The following is a 13,405-nucleotide window of genomic DNA, read 5'->3' as shown; positions in this document are numbered from 1 at the left end:
TTGCTGTTTTGCTGTTGCTTGTTTTCCCCACGGCTGTTACTGACAGAGCTGCTTCCTTGTAGGAGGACTGACAAATGGTAGTGGTCGGTATATTTCTGCAGCCCCCGGGGCCGAGGCCAAGTATCGCAGTGCGGCGAGTACCTCCAGTCTCTTTAGCTCCACCAGCCAGCTCTTCCCTCCTTCGCGCCTCCGCTACAGCAGGTCCGACATCATGCCTTCCGGACGCAGCCGACTGCTGGAAGATTTCAGAAACAATCGTTTCCCTAATCTTCAACTAAGGGACCTTGTTGGACATATTGTTGAATTTTCCCAAGACCAGCATGGTTCTAGGTAATTATTATAAGAATAGTTCATAATATTTTAGTGCTTTAATATTGTTTTATTAATGTCGAATTTTGAATGAGGTGCTTGTCATCTTAATTCAAAGCATGTGTAATTGGAGCACATACTCAGGCTGAGCTTCTCCAAGAAATTTCATTGTAAAAGTGGTTTTAATTTAGCTGCCTGTAGAAGTTCTCAGTGTAGAAGTAGTATCATAACTAGACTTGTAAATTCTAGTATTAAGGTATCAAAAAGGCGTTGATTAAGAAAACGAAATATGTGGCATCTGGAATGTAAAACCTTTTTGTCAGTACATCATCGGGTACTTAGTTACTGTTATTATTTTCATTTTTAATGTTTTTCAAATGAAAATTTTCAAGCCTTAATTTTACTAAAATGCATCCTTTTATATGCAAAGGAACTACTTTCATTTTAATAAATTTTATTAATGTTGACTGCTTTCTTTAGAGTGTTGAGGTGTCTCATTGAAACAGTGTTTGAGAGGTTTTCCTGTTGTTGATGCAAAGCATAATGTACCTTTTTTTGCACTTAGGTTTATACAACAAAAGCTGGAGCGAGCTACTCCAGCTGAACGCCAGATGGTATTTAATGAGATCCTGCAAGCAGCCTATCAATTGATGACTGATGTGTTTGGAAACTATGTAATACAGAAGTTCTTTGAGGTAAGCGTAGCACTAAGTGTATGGATGGACATGCAAATGGAGTGTTGTAAATCTGATAAATTTAACTGGTATTTTCCTTAACATCATAGCAGAACTTAAAACGCAACATGACTTCCACAGAACCCAAATGTGTAACTCTGTGTAGGTGTTTTCTGTTCTGTATCAGGGGTTTTTGCCATAATGGACACAGTTTCTGCTTACACTGGTGGTGCATGTGTTGGTGAATACTAGTGAATGCACAGGCTGCACACTGGGGCTTCAAAAACCTCTTAGCAGAACTTAGACTTTCAGCAGATGAAAGGGAACATAAATATTTCAAAGGTGCTTTTTATTGGTTACTCCATCATGGTACAGAATGGGTCTGGAAAACACCCTTGTGCTCAAATAGCTGTGTGAACTTCATCCAGTGCTGGGTATGAGGAAACACCCATAAAATGTATTGAGGCAGAAGAATTTTGAGTAACGGGTGTCTATCATAAGATACATCCAATATTACTACAACTAGTATTTAAAACAGATCTGTTTTCTCTTAAAAACTATGTGGTAAAAAAAAAAAATTACTTTATCAAAGAATTACAAGATTTGGCTTGCAGAGAGAAGAAAAAAGTAATAACTGTGTCCTGGGAAAAGTTATATGTAAGAAAGGTATCTAGTATAGTGTACTTCAAATTAAGGGTCATATCAAAGAGTGGTGGAGAGAAAGTGATGCTGGAAGACGTCCAGTACGAAATAAGATACTTGCTGTAAACAAGAATGTAATTTTTAGTAATCTATAAAACAATGTGCTCACTTTTTTTACTTCTTTTTTTTTTTTTTACCAATCAAAATATCTTCTGTAAAGTGTCACTGACATGTGATATACAAGATCTTGATTTTGCTTAAGGGTCATCATTTTCTATTTTTTCCATAATGTTAAGTTGAATGAATACACAGTTAATCATTGTTAGCTAAGTGTTTTCATCTTAATTCTGCAGAACACTTCTCAAGAAAAAGATGCACATAGCCTTACATGCAGTAGGGGACCTCAGCTATACTGGATAGGTAGGCAGGTGAAGTTGTTGGTCAGGCTTTCTTCAGAGCTGACTACGGGTGTGGAGTTTGACAGTTCTCAGCAATGCTGCAGGTATATTGCTGTGCCACCAGCTGATTGTCCAGGTGGTCACTTCTGTGTCCTCCCTTACAAGATGTGAGATACACTGACTTTTGAGATAGAAAATCTGATTTGGTTTCATACCTAATAGTGACCTGTGATTGTTTTGCTGGTATAACTTACGTGAAAAAGTTATTTATTGCACTTAAACATTCCTACAGACAGACATAAACTATATTGATTTCTTCTGTTGTCTTTCAAGGTCATGCATTTGATAGCAGGTATGTGAACTGGATGTGGAATATTACAAAATGTTGCATTTAGAAAAGAAAAGCTGCTGGTAAATATCCCCACCAAAATACGAAGTGAAAAAGGATTCAAATATTGCAGTGATGTACATCTTGAAAATACTCAATCTGACATGTAAATTCCAGCATATGTCTGCAATATGTCGTTTTGTTAACAACATACTTATTTTCTTTTAGTTTGGAAGCCTGGATCAAAAGTTAGCCCTAGCAACACGCATCCGTGGTCATGTTCTGCCATTGGCCCTCCAGATGTATGGCTGTCGTGTCATCCAGAAAGCACTCGAGTCAATCTCACCTGACCAGCAGGTAATTGTAAGTTAGAGCAAAGCTTTTTAAAATTTTATTTATTTTTATTGTATCCCCCTTTTTACTTGATTAAATTGTTGATTATTCCCTTTATCATGAAATGCCCTAGGGGCTAAAACAGTTAAAATTAAACTACTGAGGTACACAGTTAATAGCAGTGAATATGAAGGTTGGAGTCAGGATGAAATGAAATTTTCCCCCATTTAAGGGAGGTGGGGAATACCATCATAAAGACGAGGATAATCTTTGTTTTTCCAGAATGAAATGGTGAAAGAGCTGGATGGCCATGTTCTGAAATGTGTGAAGGATCAAAATGGAAACCACGTTGTACAAAAATGCATTGAGTGTGTTCAGCCCCAGTCGCTTCAGTTCATCATTGATGCATTCAAAGGACAGGTAGTGTCAGTGGTTCATTTCCTCTTTGCTGGTTGCTTGGATGACACAGAAAAAGATCTGCAGGTCTTTGCCCATCATTTGCATGTACAAGATAGTGTTTGCCACTTTGCACTCGGCTTATTTTTAGAATGAAAAAGGGGATGATGACATGGAAAAGATGTTGGAGAGACAGTTAACGTGCTGTAAAAAGATGATTTTGTTGGAGAGGAGGGTCTAAGAAAGACATGTTTAGATGTATTATAAATAATAATAAATGCTGTAATATAAATACATACTAGGTACTGCTTTGTGTTTGTGTTATGTGATAACACCATTTCACATTTCCTTCACAACTCTTAGCAGGACCATTTTTGATATAATAATAACATTTGTGCTCTCTAGTATATATTTTTCATTAAAAATTACATTTTCCTCTCCTGTTGCTTGTGTTGCACATGTGTCTTTCAGTGTTTCCCAGTGAATGTCAGTCCTTAAGGAACCGCAGTGATGAAATTCACTAATCTCTTTCCTACATATGGACTAGGGTGAAGGGGTGTTGTATTTGTTTACTTCAGATTGGGGTTTTTGTTTTGTTTCTAAAAAACATTATTACTGTAAGATGGATATTGTGCCGCAGGCTAGTGAATGTGCTGCAGCTAAATAACATTTTAATCCTCTGAGACAAGCGTGTACTTTTATAGTCGTGAGAAGAACTGTAAAAATCTTACTAACATGGCTATATAACTAAATTCTACTTTAATGGATGGCCAAATGTATTTCCTAATAAAACCTACAATATCTTTCTCATTTTACACAGCAGCAATACCTGAATTATTGTTGTACATAGTACTAAATTGCATGCCAAGGTTTCTAGGGTTTGGTCTTTCTACACCAAAAAGTGTGTATGAGGTACATGAGATGCATTTTTTAAACTGTAAATAGAGCCCCTTGACTGAAGTGTGAGTTTTTTTATTTACTGAACATTCATCCTAAGCACCAAGTAATTATGTATAGAAAATAGTAGCTAACATAAAATGGCAAATGAGAAATGACACTTACGTGATATTATTTACCGTTTTCTCCTGCCTGCATCATTTCAGTTGATGCCTGATCATACAAGATTGTGTTCGGTCCTGACCAACACTGAAATTTTTGGAATTAGTCCCCAAACCAAAAATGTAGCTTCTGGAGAAGAAACCAGAAGGAATAAGCAAGATTTGACTGTATGTTTTGAGTAGTTATTTACAAGTTATGTATCTGTAACTGGGAGTCTGTTGTGTATGCTGGAACATGAAATTGGTGAAAATCAGCCACCGTTATTGAATTCCTTTTTATAAGTGTCAAAGTCTTAAAATTTGAAAATAAAGTAAAAAGGAAAGCTTGGAAGTTGTACAGCACTTAACTAAGAGTCATACTTCCAGGCTTTTCATTGCAGCTGTATAGGCTAGAAACATTGTAATGAACACTTGGGTTCTTAGTTGTGTGTTTTCTGGAGTCCTTGACACATGAAAACTTGCTTTTTCATCTTTTTCTGACTTTTGCTGGAAATGGAATTCTGGTCTTGGCAGGCAAAATGGTTTTTTTAATAATAGTTGGTATGTTCAGTTCCATTTTGAATGCATTAATATTGCAAAAGATGTGAGCTTCAGTTGGTTTAACTTCAGTTTGCAATCCTGTTTTCAAGGTATTTGTACTTTCAACTCATCCATATGGTTGTAGAGTAATCCAGCGTATTCTGGAGCACTGCACTGCTGAGCAGACTTTGCCAATCTTAGAAGAATTGCATCAACACACAGAACAGCTAGTGCAGGTTAGTGCATGTATGCTCATTTTTAATGCACTTTAGAGGGTTTTGTTATCATCATTTACTCCTGTATCCTAGTTGAAATGCACTTACCTCTTTTTAGTTTTGTAGACATTGTTTTTTTTGTTTTTCTTTCCTTCCATAGTTTTAATGAAAATGAATTTGGAAGTTGGAAGGCAAAGATATAAAAAGCGTTTTTCTTACACTTTTGACTGTAGCTTGGTGTTTAGGGGAATATTACAGCTGTTAAAAAAGCATGATCTTAAATTTGAGGACTTCTTTAAGAGGATAAAAAATACTCTAGCAAAACACTGGTTTTACAGATTATTTACATTTTTCATGTAAAATTTGTGGTCTGTTAAGTAATTCTTGATGAAATATTTCTTGCATCACTTTGCTTCTGTAATGTTGACATTATTGTATTTTCCTTATATCCATGCAAATAATAATTCCATACTTTATGCTCATGTACAAAAGCTGTCAGTATTTATTACTTGGTATGAACACAAAAGAAAATTGACGTAATCTTATTTTCAGGATCAATATGGAAATTACGTTATTCAACATGTACTGGAGCATGGTCGTCCTGAAGACAAAAGCAAAATCGTTTCAGAAATAAGAGGAAAAGTTCTAGCTCTGAGTCAGCACAAATTTGCCAGGTATTGCACAACTTTCATATATTAAAGATTCATTAACCTTGTAAAGTTGTAATATTGGATTTATTTCTTGTGTTACAAAAGGGATATGATAATTTTTTTTGTTTGTTTATCTTGCCTCCTGAAATTTCATATTTTTATAGAGATGAATGGTAGTGATATTTTTATACTAGGTTTGGGGAAGGGAAGAGGAAAATGTTCTGTAGCTAAACAAAAGTGGTTTTGTGGGTTAATGGGATGGCTTTTGTTCACTTTTTGCAAGTGCAGGGAACAGGTTCTAAGTTTTAATATGAGGATGCCCAGAGCCAGGTGGAAAGCCCTGCTGGAACTTGGGTGATGTAAGGCTAGCTTTAAAAAGTGGTAGTTCAGTCTGACAAGTATTTTCTGCCTTAGAAAGTCTGAAAGACTGCTGTAGGAGGCCTGGACTATTCTGAAATTGGAACCTAAAACCTCTCCTTTTGTGCTTTTGGCTGAAATATGGATTATGTGCCTTTTGCAAAGGAAAAATACACCTCAGAATTCATTCTAGGTGATTTAGTGACACTTATCATCAGAATGTAGTAGAAATGCACTGTGACATTACGGGGGCATTTGTTCTAAAAATTGCTAGCAAACTAGTTTATTTGGATTTTATTTTTCTTTGCCTGAATAGAATTCTTCATAACCCTCTAACTTGCTTAATTTCTAAAGCACAAATTTAGGACCGGGATCATTTTGCTATGTTACAAGCTTTGATGGCCTTTCCAGCTTCTGAAATAAAATGGAAAGTCAGAGACTTGCTCTACAAAAGAATATTTGATGGAATCTCTGATGTACACGTGCTCCTCCTGGAAAAGGCATTTATTCAAAGAGCAAGAATCCTCATATCTGGCTTTCTCTGTTGTGTCTTCAGAGGGCTCATAACCAAAATACATGTGCTACAACACATCTGTGGCCTGACGTCCAGTATGCCTGTGTAGGTTCAGTGGAAAAGTCTCCTACAAAATAACCAGAAAATAACCTTTTCACATGGGTGAAATAATAGGGATATATAATCCTGTAACTTCCTCAGTCATTAGACTGGTGATTAGGAAATGGGGAACTGATGCGTTTCCAGTATGCTTTTCACTGGCATTAAGAACCCTGAAGAACTGACAGACTTCCAGATAAATTGATAATTGTTAGCTGAAAGAATGCTACACCTCCAGTCCCATCACCGGCTCGCCTTCTTTTTTCAGCAACGTGGTAGAGAAGTGCGTGACGCATGCGTCGCGCGCGGAGCGGGCGCTGCTGATCGATGAGGTGTGCTGCCAAAACGACGGCCCGCACAGTGCCTTATACACCATGATGAAGGACCAGTACGCCAACTATGTCGTGCAGAAGATGATCGACATGGCCGAGCCCGCCCAGAGGAAGATCATAATGCACAAGGTACGTGTGGGCATAGTGAGTCAAAAACGTGTCTGTGCCGGCTTTTCTGCCAGAGCACCTTTCCCTGCGGATGTAAAACCCAATGCTTCTGTAATCTAGAACTTGATGTATAACCACAACATTCAGTGGAGCTGGGTAAAGCAGAAAACATTCAGGTTTCTGAGCACTGAGTTAAAAAAGGAAGGTTTCAGTAGCTGGATTTCATCTCCTGTCTTTGTGCCAGCTTTTATGTGAAACTATTTTCCTGTTAAACATAGTATCTGTCATCACTATTAATATAACAGAAGAAATACAAGTTTCTCTCTTTATTTCCTGGTTGTGGGTATAAATCCACTCTGCAGTTCCCCCAAAAGAGATTCCTACATTTCCTAGCATACAAAGCACGTTTCTGCTTAAGAATATCCAGACATGGAGAAATGTGCTGTTCCCATAATGGCCCGAGGCTGTTTAACACAGGGCCCAGGATATTCCTGCAGGAGCTCTTCTTCCTCTGGTCACCAACAGGGCTCTCCCAAAAGTACTGCCTCCCTTTCCTGCAACAGGAACATCAGTTATTTGTCAGTCAAAATCACCAGTTTTACATCTTTCTAGAAACTTCCAGCACTTTGAAATACAGCCTTTTGGCATCTTTTTGTGTAATTTTTTCAAAGTCTAGTCACCTCTTCTTAGAAGTGTGGATGTTGAAAAAAACGAAACATGTTTCTTATTACAGATTCGACCCCACATCACAACTCTGCGTAAATACACCTATGGCAAACACATTCTGGCCAAGCTGGAAAAGTATTACCTGAAGAACAGTGCTGATCTGGGGCCAATTGGTGGACCACCAAATGGGATGCTGTAAAAGACAAAGAGAAATGGAAGAAAAATTAAATTGTGAATTATCAAAACCTACAACTTAACTCTAAATGTTCTGATTTTTTTAAATCTATTTATTGACTTTGTTCATCCATTTGTAAAATTTTTATTCTTGTGTATATTTTTGAGGAGTGAATTGTTAAAAAAAAAAGAAAAAAATATCTCCAGCCCTGATCCGGAGACCTATCAGATTGGATGGCTGGCAAAGCACAGAATGCCTGTATATGATGTAATTGTATCAAAATAGCTGTCACATATTTTGTAAATTTTTACCTTGTAAAGTCACTGAAATAGTTTTTAAAGGGAAAAAGTACAGTATTCTTTTAATACACTGGCTTGCAATCTGGTAGGTCTACCCAGCATCATAGCACAACAGGTTTATAGAGTTGTATATAGAATTAATCCTTATTTTTCCCTTTTGTGTGAAGTCTTTTATACCAGATTAAAATTGATCAGCTGCATAAACATTATTTAACATGTTGAAAAGTTAAGTTGTATTTTGGTGGTTCACAACATCCTATCCCAATAACAAACAGGGCACAGCAAATTAAAGTAGGGAAGAACAAAACAGTGGAAACTTTAAAAGACTAGTTTTTGGCACTTGCTGTGGATACAGGTTTTTTTAAATCATGCCCTAAGGTTTTCTCTAGCGATGTATTAAAAATAAAGTGCTGTATATACTTATATATTTAATTGTTGTACAAGGTAGAGGGATTAAAATTATGGTGGTACTTCCATTCAGCAAAGTACTCTGTTGGAAAAGGAGTGAACCCTGTATTAACTTCACAGTCAGTTTTACAACGCAGGAAGAGTAGAGATATGTATTTTTTTATTTTGCATATAGAATTGTAAGGATTTGAAAGTGTTGAGCATTTATTCTGCTTTCTCACTGTAGATGCGAAAAATAGGTAATGATAAGGAGAAGGGGCCACTGAAAAGTAAACTTGATAGCTCAACATTTAAGCATGATTGATTAAATATTCAGATAGCTTTTTGCTTCCTATAAATATATGCATTGTATACGTGTAGTTAATAGGTGTAAGTTTACAGTTTGAAAACAAATCTCTCGTTTCGATGTTTATTACAAAGCCTTGCTAATTTAGTAGTGATGCTTACCTTGGTTGTACAGATGTACATTTGTAAACCTTCATGCTGTAAATGTAATTTGTTTTACTCCTTTTTGAGACAAAAATTTGCATTTTAGTGTATATTCATATCCCCATTCCCTTCTTTCCCCCTGGCATATAGTGTTGTATAATGTAAATTTATTTCAGCAAATCAAGAGTGATTTTTTTAAAATTCTATCTTTATATGGTTTCGAAAATATGAACCGTCTTTCTTTTTATCTATTGTGAGAAACATTATGTTTTGTTTGTAACATAGCTGTTGAATCTGTTCATATGGACACTTTGGGAAATCAATCTGTTCAAATTTTAAATCAGGATAAATAAGCATAGTAAGAAGTGGACTGAAATATTTGGTTATCACAGAAACCAATGCTTCTTCCATCTTAATAAATGTGGCATGAATTTTTTGTACAGAAGAGTACTGTATTTTTGAATAGCCTTCTCGCAGCGTAAAGCAAATATGTATGATACTGTCGATTTTTTTCTCTGGACATATGACATTGTAACAGTAACATAAAGATGATGTACATATACAAGCGGCCTTATGTACATTTCCCAATGATCTTTTTAAGGCAGAATTGTGACCATATGTGTATAATTAAAATCCTTTTTAATCCTTTGCCTATGGAAATATTTTGGAAAAAGCTTACTTTGTATATTCAGTTTCTGAAAGATAAAGAAAGTGCTTTGTATGTTGTTGAAGTAAGTATTTTGTGTAAAATGTTCATTTGGATGGCTTAACCTAAAGTTTTGATCAACGTGGTAGTTTGGAAACAACATCTTGAGCATTGATCAAATAAAAGGCTGTTTGGTAGGGGTGTGTTCATGAGAAAGAAAACAGTAGTGGTGTAAACTCGTATGAGGAATTCTGTCATGTTACTGTTGATACCAGGGTTATATAACTGTTACTAAAGCAGACATCTGAGGCGCTGCATTTCTAATGGTAGTGATAACTTCTTAATAGGCAAATGGGAAAGTTTCTTCTGGCCTACTTCCAGTGCCTGCATGAAGTGAAGTAGTAGGCCTTGTTATTTTGAGTAAGCACAATTCTAATTGCCAAGTAGTTTTTGCATGGCAGTTCACAAAATTCCTCCCCAGAGGTACCAGCCCTGTCATTGGAGCCAGAGCTTTCCCATAGTCACCCAAAGGATGACTTCTGAGCCACTTCCTTGGACACGTGAATTCTCCTCAGTGACTATCTTTACCCTGTGTACCTGTGCCGTGTGTTTTAATCCACAGAGCCAACATTCCTTCAAAATGTAAGACAGTATGTCAGGCTTTTGGGGATGTCCAGGCAGAAACTGATAATGTCCCTGTACTTAGTCCTTGCAGCACTCATGCCATGGTTGAATTTAAACAGTCCTGTAACTGTCATCCTTGGTGCTTTCAGCATCTTGAGTATAATCTTCCACTTGCTCTCCTGAGATCATTTGTGCACAAATTCTATCCAGGAACATGAAAATCACTGGATTTTCTTTCAACTATTTTAGGGTTTGGGTAGAACCACTAGACTTTTTGCTCAAGTATTGCTTTTTGATATAGATTGTTTACGGACCAGTTTGATTAGGTTTGACTCCAGGTGGCTCGTATTGAATAATGTAATGTTCACGTGTATATACTGTAAAAATCAAAATGAAAATGTGTGAATAACACTGTGTGAAATATATCTGGTCTTGCGTTTTTCCTGTAGGAAACCAGCCATATTCTCAGTTCTGTGACTTACCTGTGTCTGTGGAGTTCAGCTTTGGGAAGGTGCTCGCTCACTTCTTCTGATGGGAATTGGGCGATTATTGAAGAACCCTGGATTAGATGATTAAATTTTCAGAGGGCAGTTTTGAGCAGCTAAACCTTCCTGTTTTATACATCTTTATTGACAACTAGTAAAGGCTTACAGCCTCCTGACAGTTTCTTCCTACATCCCTGGATCCAGTATGAGTTCTGGAGCATTTTAGAGGGTTAGCTCTCTGGCATCCCTGGATCCACACTCATTTCTGTTACGGCCCAGGAGGTTTTTCAAAAGACCATTTTTAGCTCAAAGTGTGGAGTGAAGTGGACTAACAGCACAGGAAATGAGCCTGGTGGGAAATAACTCACCTAAGGGGTCCCTGTGGACAGAACAGTCATAATGCCCATCCCTCCTTCCCTGACTTTTCCATCAGAGCACGGAGAAAATTGAGGTTTTAGGGTCATAATGCTAAGATGTTTTAAAGTGCTGGTGCAAATTTAGAAACCAGTTTAATCACTGTTCTCCCTTCACCAAGGAACATGCATTTGAAGACATGCTTATGGCTCACCACAGCATAGCAGCACAGCAGTGGGGTTGGGCCCCACGAGAATGTTTGATGCTCAGCATTCCAGTAACTCGGGAAGTGGGTTAACAGTGGGGTGACAGCAACTCCCACCATGTCATTCGGGGAAGTAAAGCTGAGAGAAAGCAAAAGCATTTTAATATCTAGCAACTGGTCATTGAAACTGCAGATTGCATGTAAGTCGTGCTCCTGGGGGGAAGACTCGGCAGCACTTTGCCCCTGCAGTCAGGGTGGACGGAGCACTCCGGTGCGGAATTCTGCGAGCGGCAGATCCTGCTCTCCTGGCAACACAGTTCTCTGCTGCTGCTTGAGGAGGGAAAGGGGAACAACACCATGAGCTGTGTGATCTGAGCTGTCGCAGCCCACGGCGGGGCAGGAGTGACTGTGGTTTGTTAAGACAGCAGTTCACATCGTACCAAGCTGCCGGTACCACCTCAAGTCTCATTAGTCTGTGGGCAGCGCTGATGTGATGAGCTACAGGCAGTGCTTTACTCAGCCCAAACATCTTGAGACACAAAGGCACTATCTGTGCCCAAAGGATGCTGATTCAAGCACCTCTTGGCTTTGGAATGAGGAAGCTTGGTTCCTGTCAGGGATATATCCCTCTTGGGGCTCTGCTTGGTTCCTGATGTTGGGCTAGGGAGGTGTGGGAGAACTTGGCAAGTGTAGATCCTGCCACCCAGGAAGAGACAATCTGAGAGATGTTGCAGAGTGAGCCTGCGGTGTTTGCTCTCCTGCCGCAGAGCAGCGCAGGCCTCCCCAGCTCCATCATCATCAGGAGTTAAAAACCAGCACTGTTGTCACAGAAAGTGTCACACATGGAAAGGATGGAAGGATGTCTGTCCGTCCAGTGTTGATAGCACTGCCAATACTGGGCTTTCCTGAGCTGGTGCAGGAAAAGAGATAACTGCTTTAGCCAGGAGAATGAACCAGATCCCAACATCACACGTTTGGTGCCACAACGCAGAGGCTGTGGGATGGGGAAGTGACCACACTGCATCGAAGCAGGGAGAGGTAGGGAATTCCAAACTTCGGGATTTAACTGAGCTGCTGGTGCTCCTCAGTGAGGTGGTGCACAAGCAGCTCTGCTGGACGGAGCCTGCTCCCTCTGCAGGCTCACTCTGTGGTTAGGAAACTTGCCCAGCAAACGAGATGCTTGTATTAGTTTCCATTACCAGCCTCAGGGTTTTGAACCCACCTTCCTCACTTCACAGGCATTTTCCTAACCACAAGGAGCTGGGCGGGTTTACTTTCTACTCCTGAATTTGGGCTGGGCTTTTAGCACAGCTTTAACCATTCATTGCATCACAAAGAGCACAAGATGGAGCTTGACTCCTAAAGCACGCAGGTGGGAGTTAGTAGGTTCTGCACCTGAGATCCTTGTCTCCACCTCGATTCTCCCAGACTCACTTAATGCAAAATATATCTTGGGAGCAGCATTCCCCCATCATTATCAGACTTTATAGAGGCTGAGGCCTTTCCAGAGGCTTTATAAAAAGCAGCTGAAATGCAGGAAGACCTATTCTAAAGACCCTCTTCCTTTCATTAATAAGAACAAATATTGGAATAAAATGTTCACCTCACCAGCATCAGTACTCTGGGCACAGGATGCCTTCTGTCTCTTCCTCTTCTGCTTGCACAGTGCCTTCCCAACCCTAAACTTCCCAGATCTGCAAACAAGAGCCAGGGCACATTGCAGGTGACACAGCTGGTGTACATAGGACAGGCACAAACCCCTTACAGAGTTGAGCCCTAATGAGCTTCGTTTGAGCTTCAAACCTGCCTGGAGGGTTCAGATTTCCTGGCAGCCGCACAGCACCGCAGCCCTCCCTCAGCCTGGCTGCTGGATCTTTTCCCAGCCCAGCCTCGGGGAGAGAGGCAGCCCTTCCCCAGCACAGCAGTGCTCAGGTGGTGCAGGCTGTGGGGAAGGCTGCCTGCTTGTCTGCTGATCACAGGACAGGTTCACACGCTTCAGTTTCACAAACGCTCACTCTGAGTACTGGCTGTGGATTGTACCCACAGAGCTGCCCCAGTACCTGACTGCTACAGAGGAATGTCACTGCGGGGGACTGGGGAGGAACTGGCCAAGCCTTCTGAGGTCCCTCTCCTTACACGTGATGTTGGCTGTGCCTTCTCAGGCTGCAAGGCCACTGTCTGC

General features: G+C 39.5%; 1 protein-coding gene across 10 annotated transcripts in view; it reads left to right on the top strand.

The window, feature by feature from the left end:
* PUM2 (pumilio RNA binding family member 2) overlaps positions 1 to 10,604 on the top strand; it is a 66,810-nt gene extending 56,206 nt beyond the window's left edge. For 6 of the 10 annotated variants that reach the window (XM_066179989.1, XM_066179986.1, XM_066179983.1 and 3 more), the window contains 8 exons: positions 63 to 330; positions 875 to 1,004; positions 2,580 to 2,714; positions 2,967 to 3,104; positions 4,768 to 4,893; positions 5,425 to 5,546; positions 6,761 to 6,953; positions 7,666 to 10,604. In XM_066179989.1, coding sequence (XP_066036086.1) covers positions 63 to 330; positions 875 to 1,004; positions 2,580 to 2,714; positions 2,967 to 3,104; positions 4,768 to 4,893; positions 5,425 to 5,546; positions 6,761 to 6,953; positions 7,666 to 7,797 — 1,244 coding nt within the window. In that variant the 3' untranslated portion in view covers positions 7,798 to 10,604. The remainder of the gene's footprint in view (positions 1 to 62; positions 331 to 874; positions 1,005 to 2,579; positions 2,715 to 2,966; positions 3,105 to 4,767; positions 4,894 to 5,424; positions 5,547 to 6,760; positions 6,954 to 7,665) is intronic. The other 4 variants (XM_066179988.1, XM_066179991.1, XM_066179987.1 and 1 more) reach the window with 1 other exon arrangement.
* The last annotated feature ends 2,801 nt before the right edge of the window (positions 10,605 to 13,405 follow it).

This window comes from Chamaea fasciata, unplaced genomic scaffold (genome assembly GCF_029207755.1).
Source record: "Chamaea fasciata isolate MVZ Bird 193981 ecotype frontalis unplaced genomic scaffold, bChaFas1.0.hap1 SCAF_3, whole genome shotgun sequence".
NCBI classification, from domain to species: Eukaryota; Metazoa; Chordata; class Aves; order Passeriformes; family Sylviidae; genus Chamaea; species Chamaea fasciata.
Note: the sequence above shows the minus strand (reverse complement) of the source record. Positions and strands in the feature narration are given on the sequence as shown.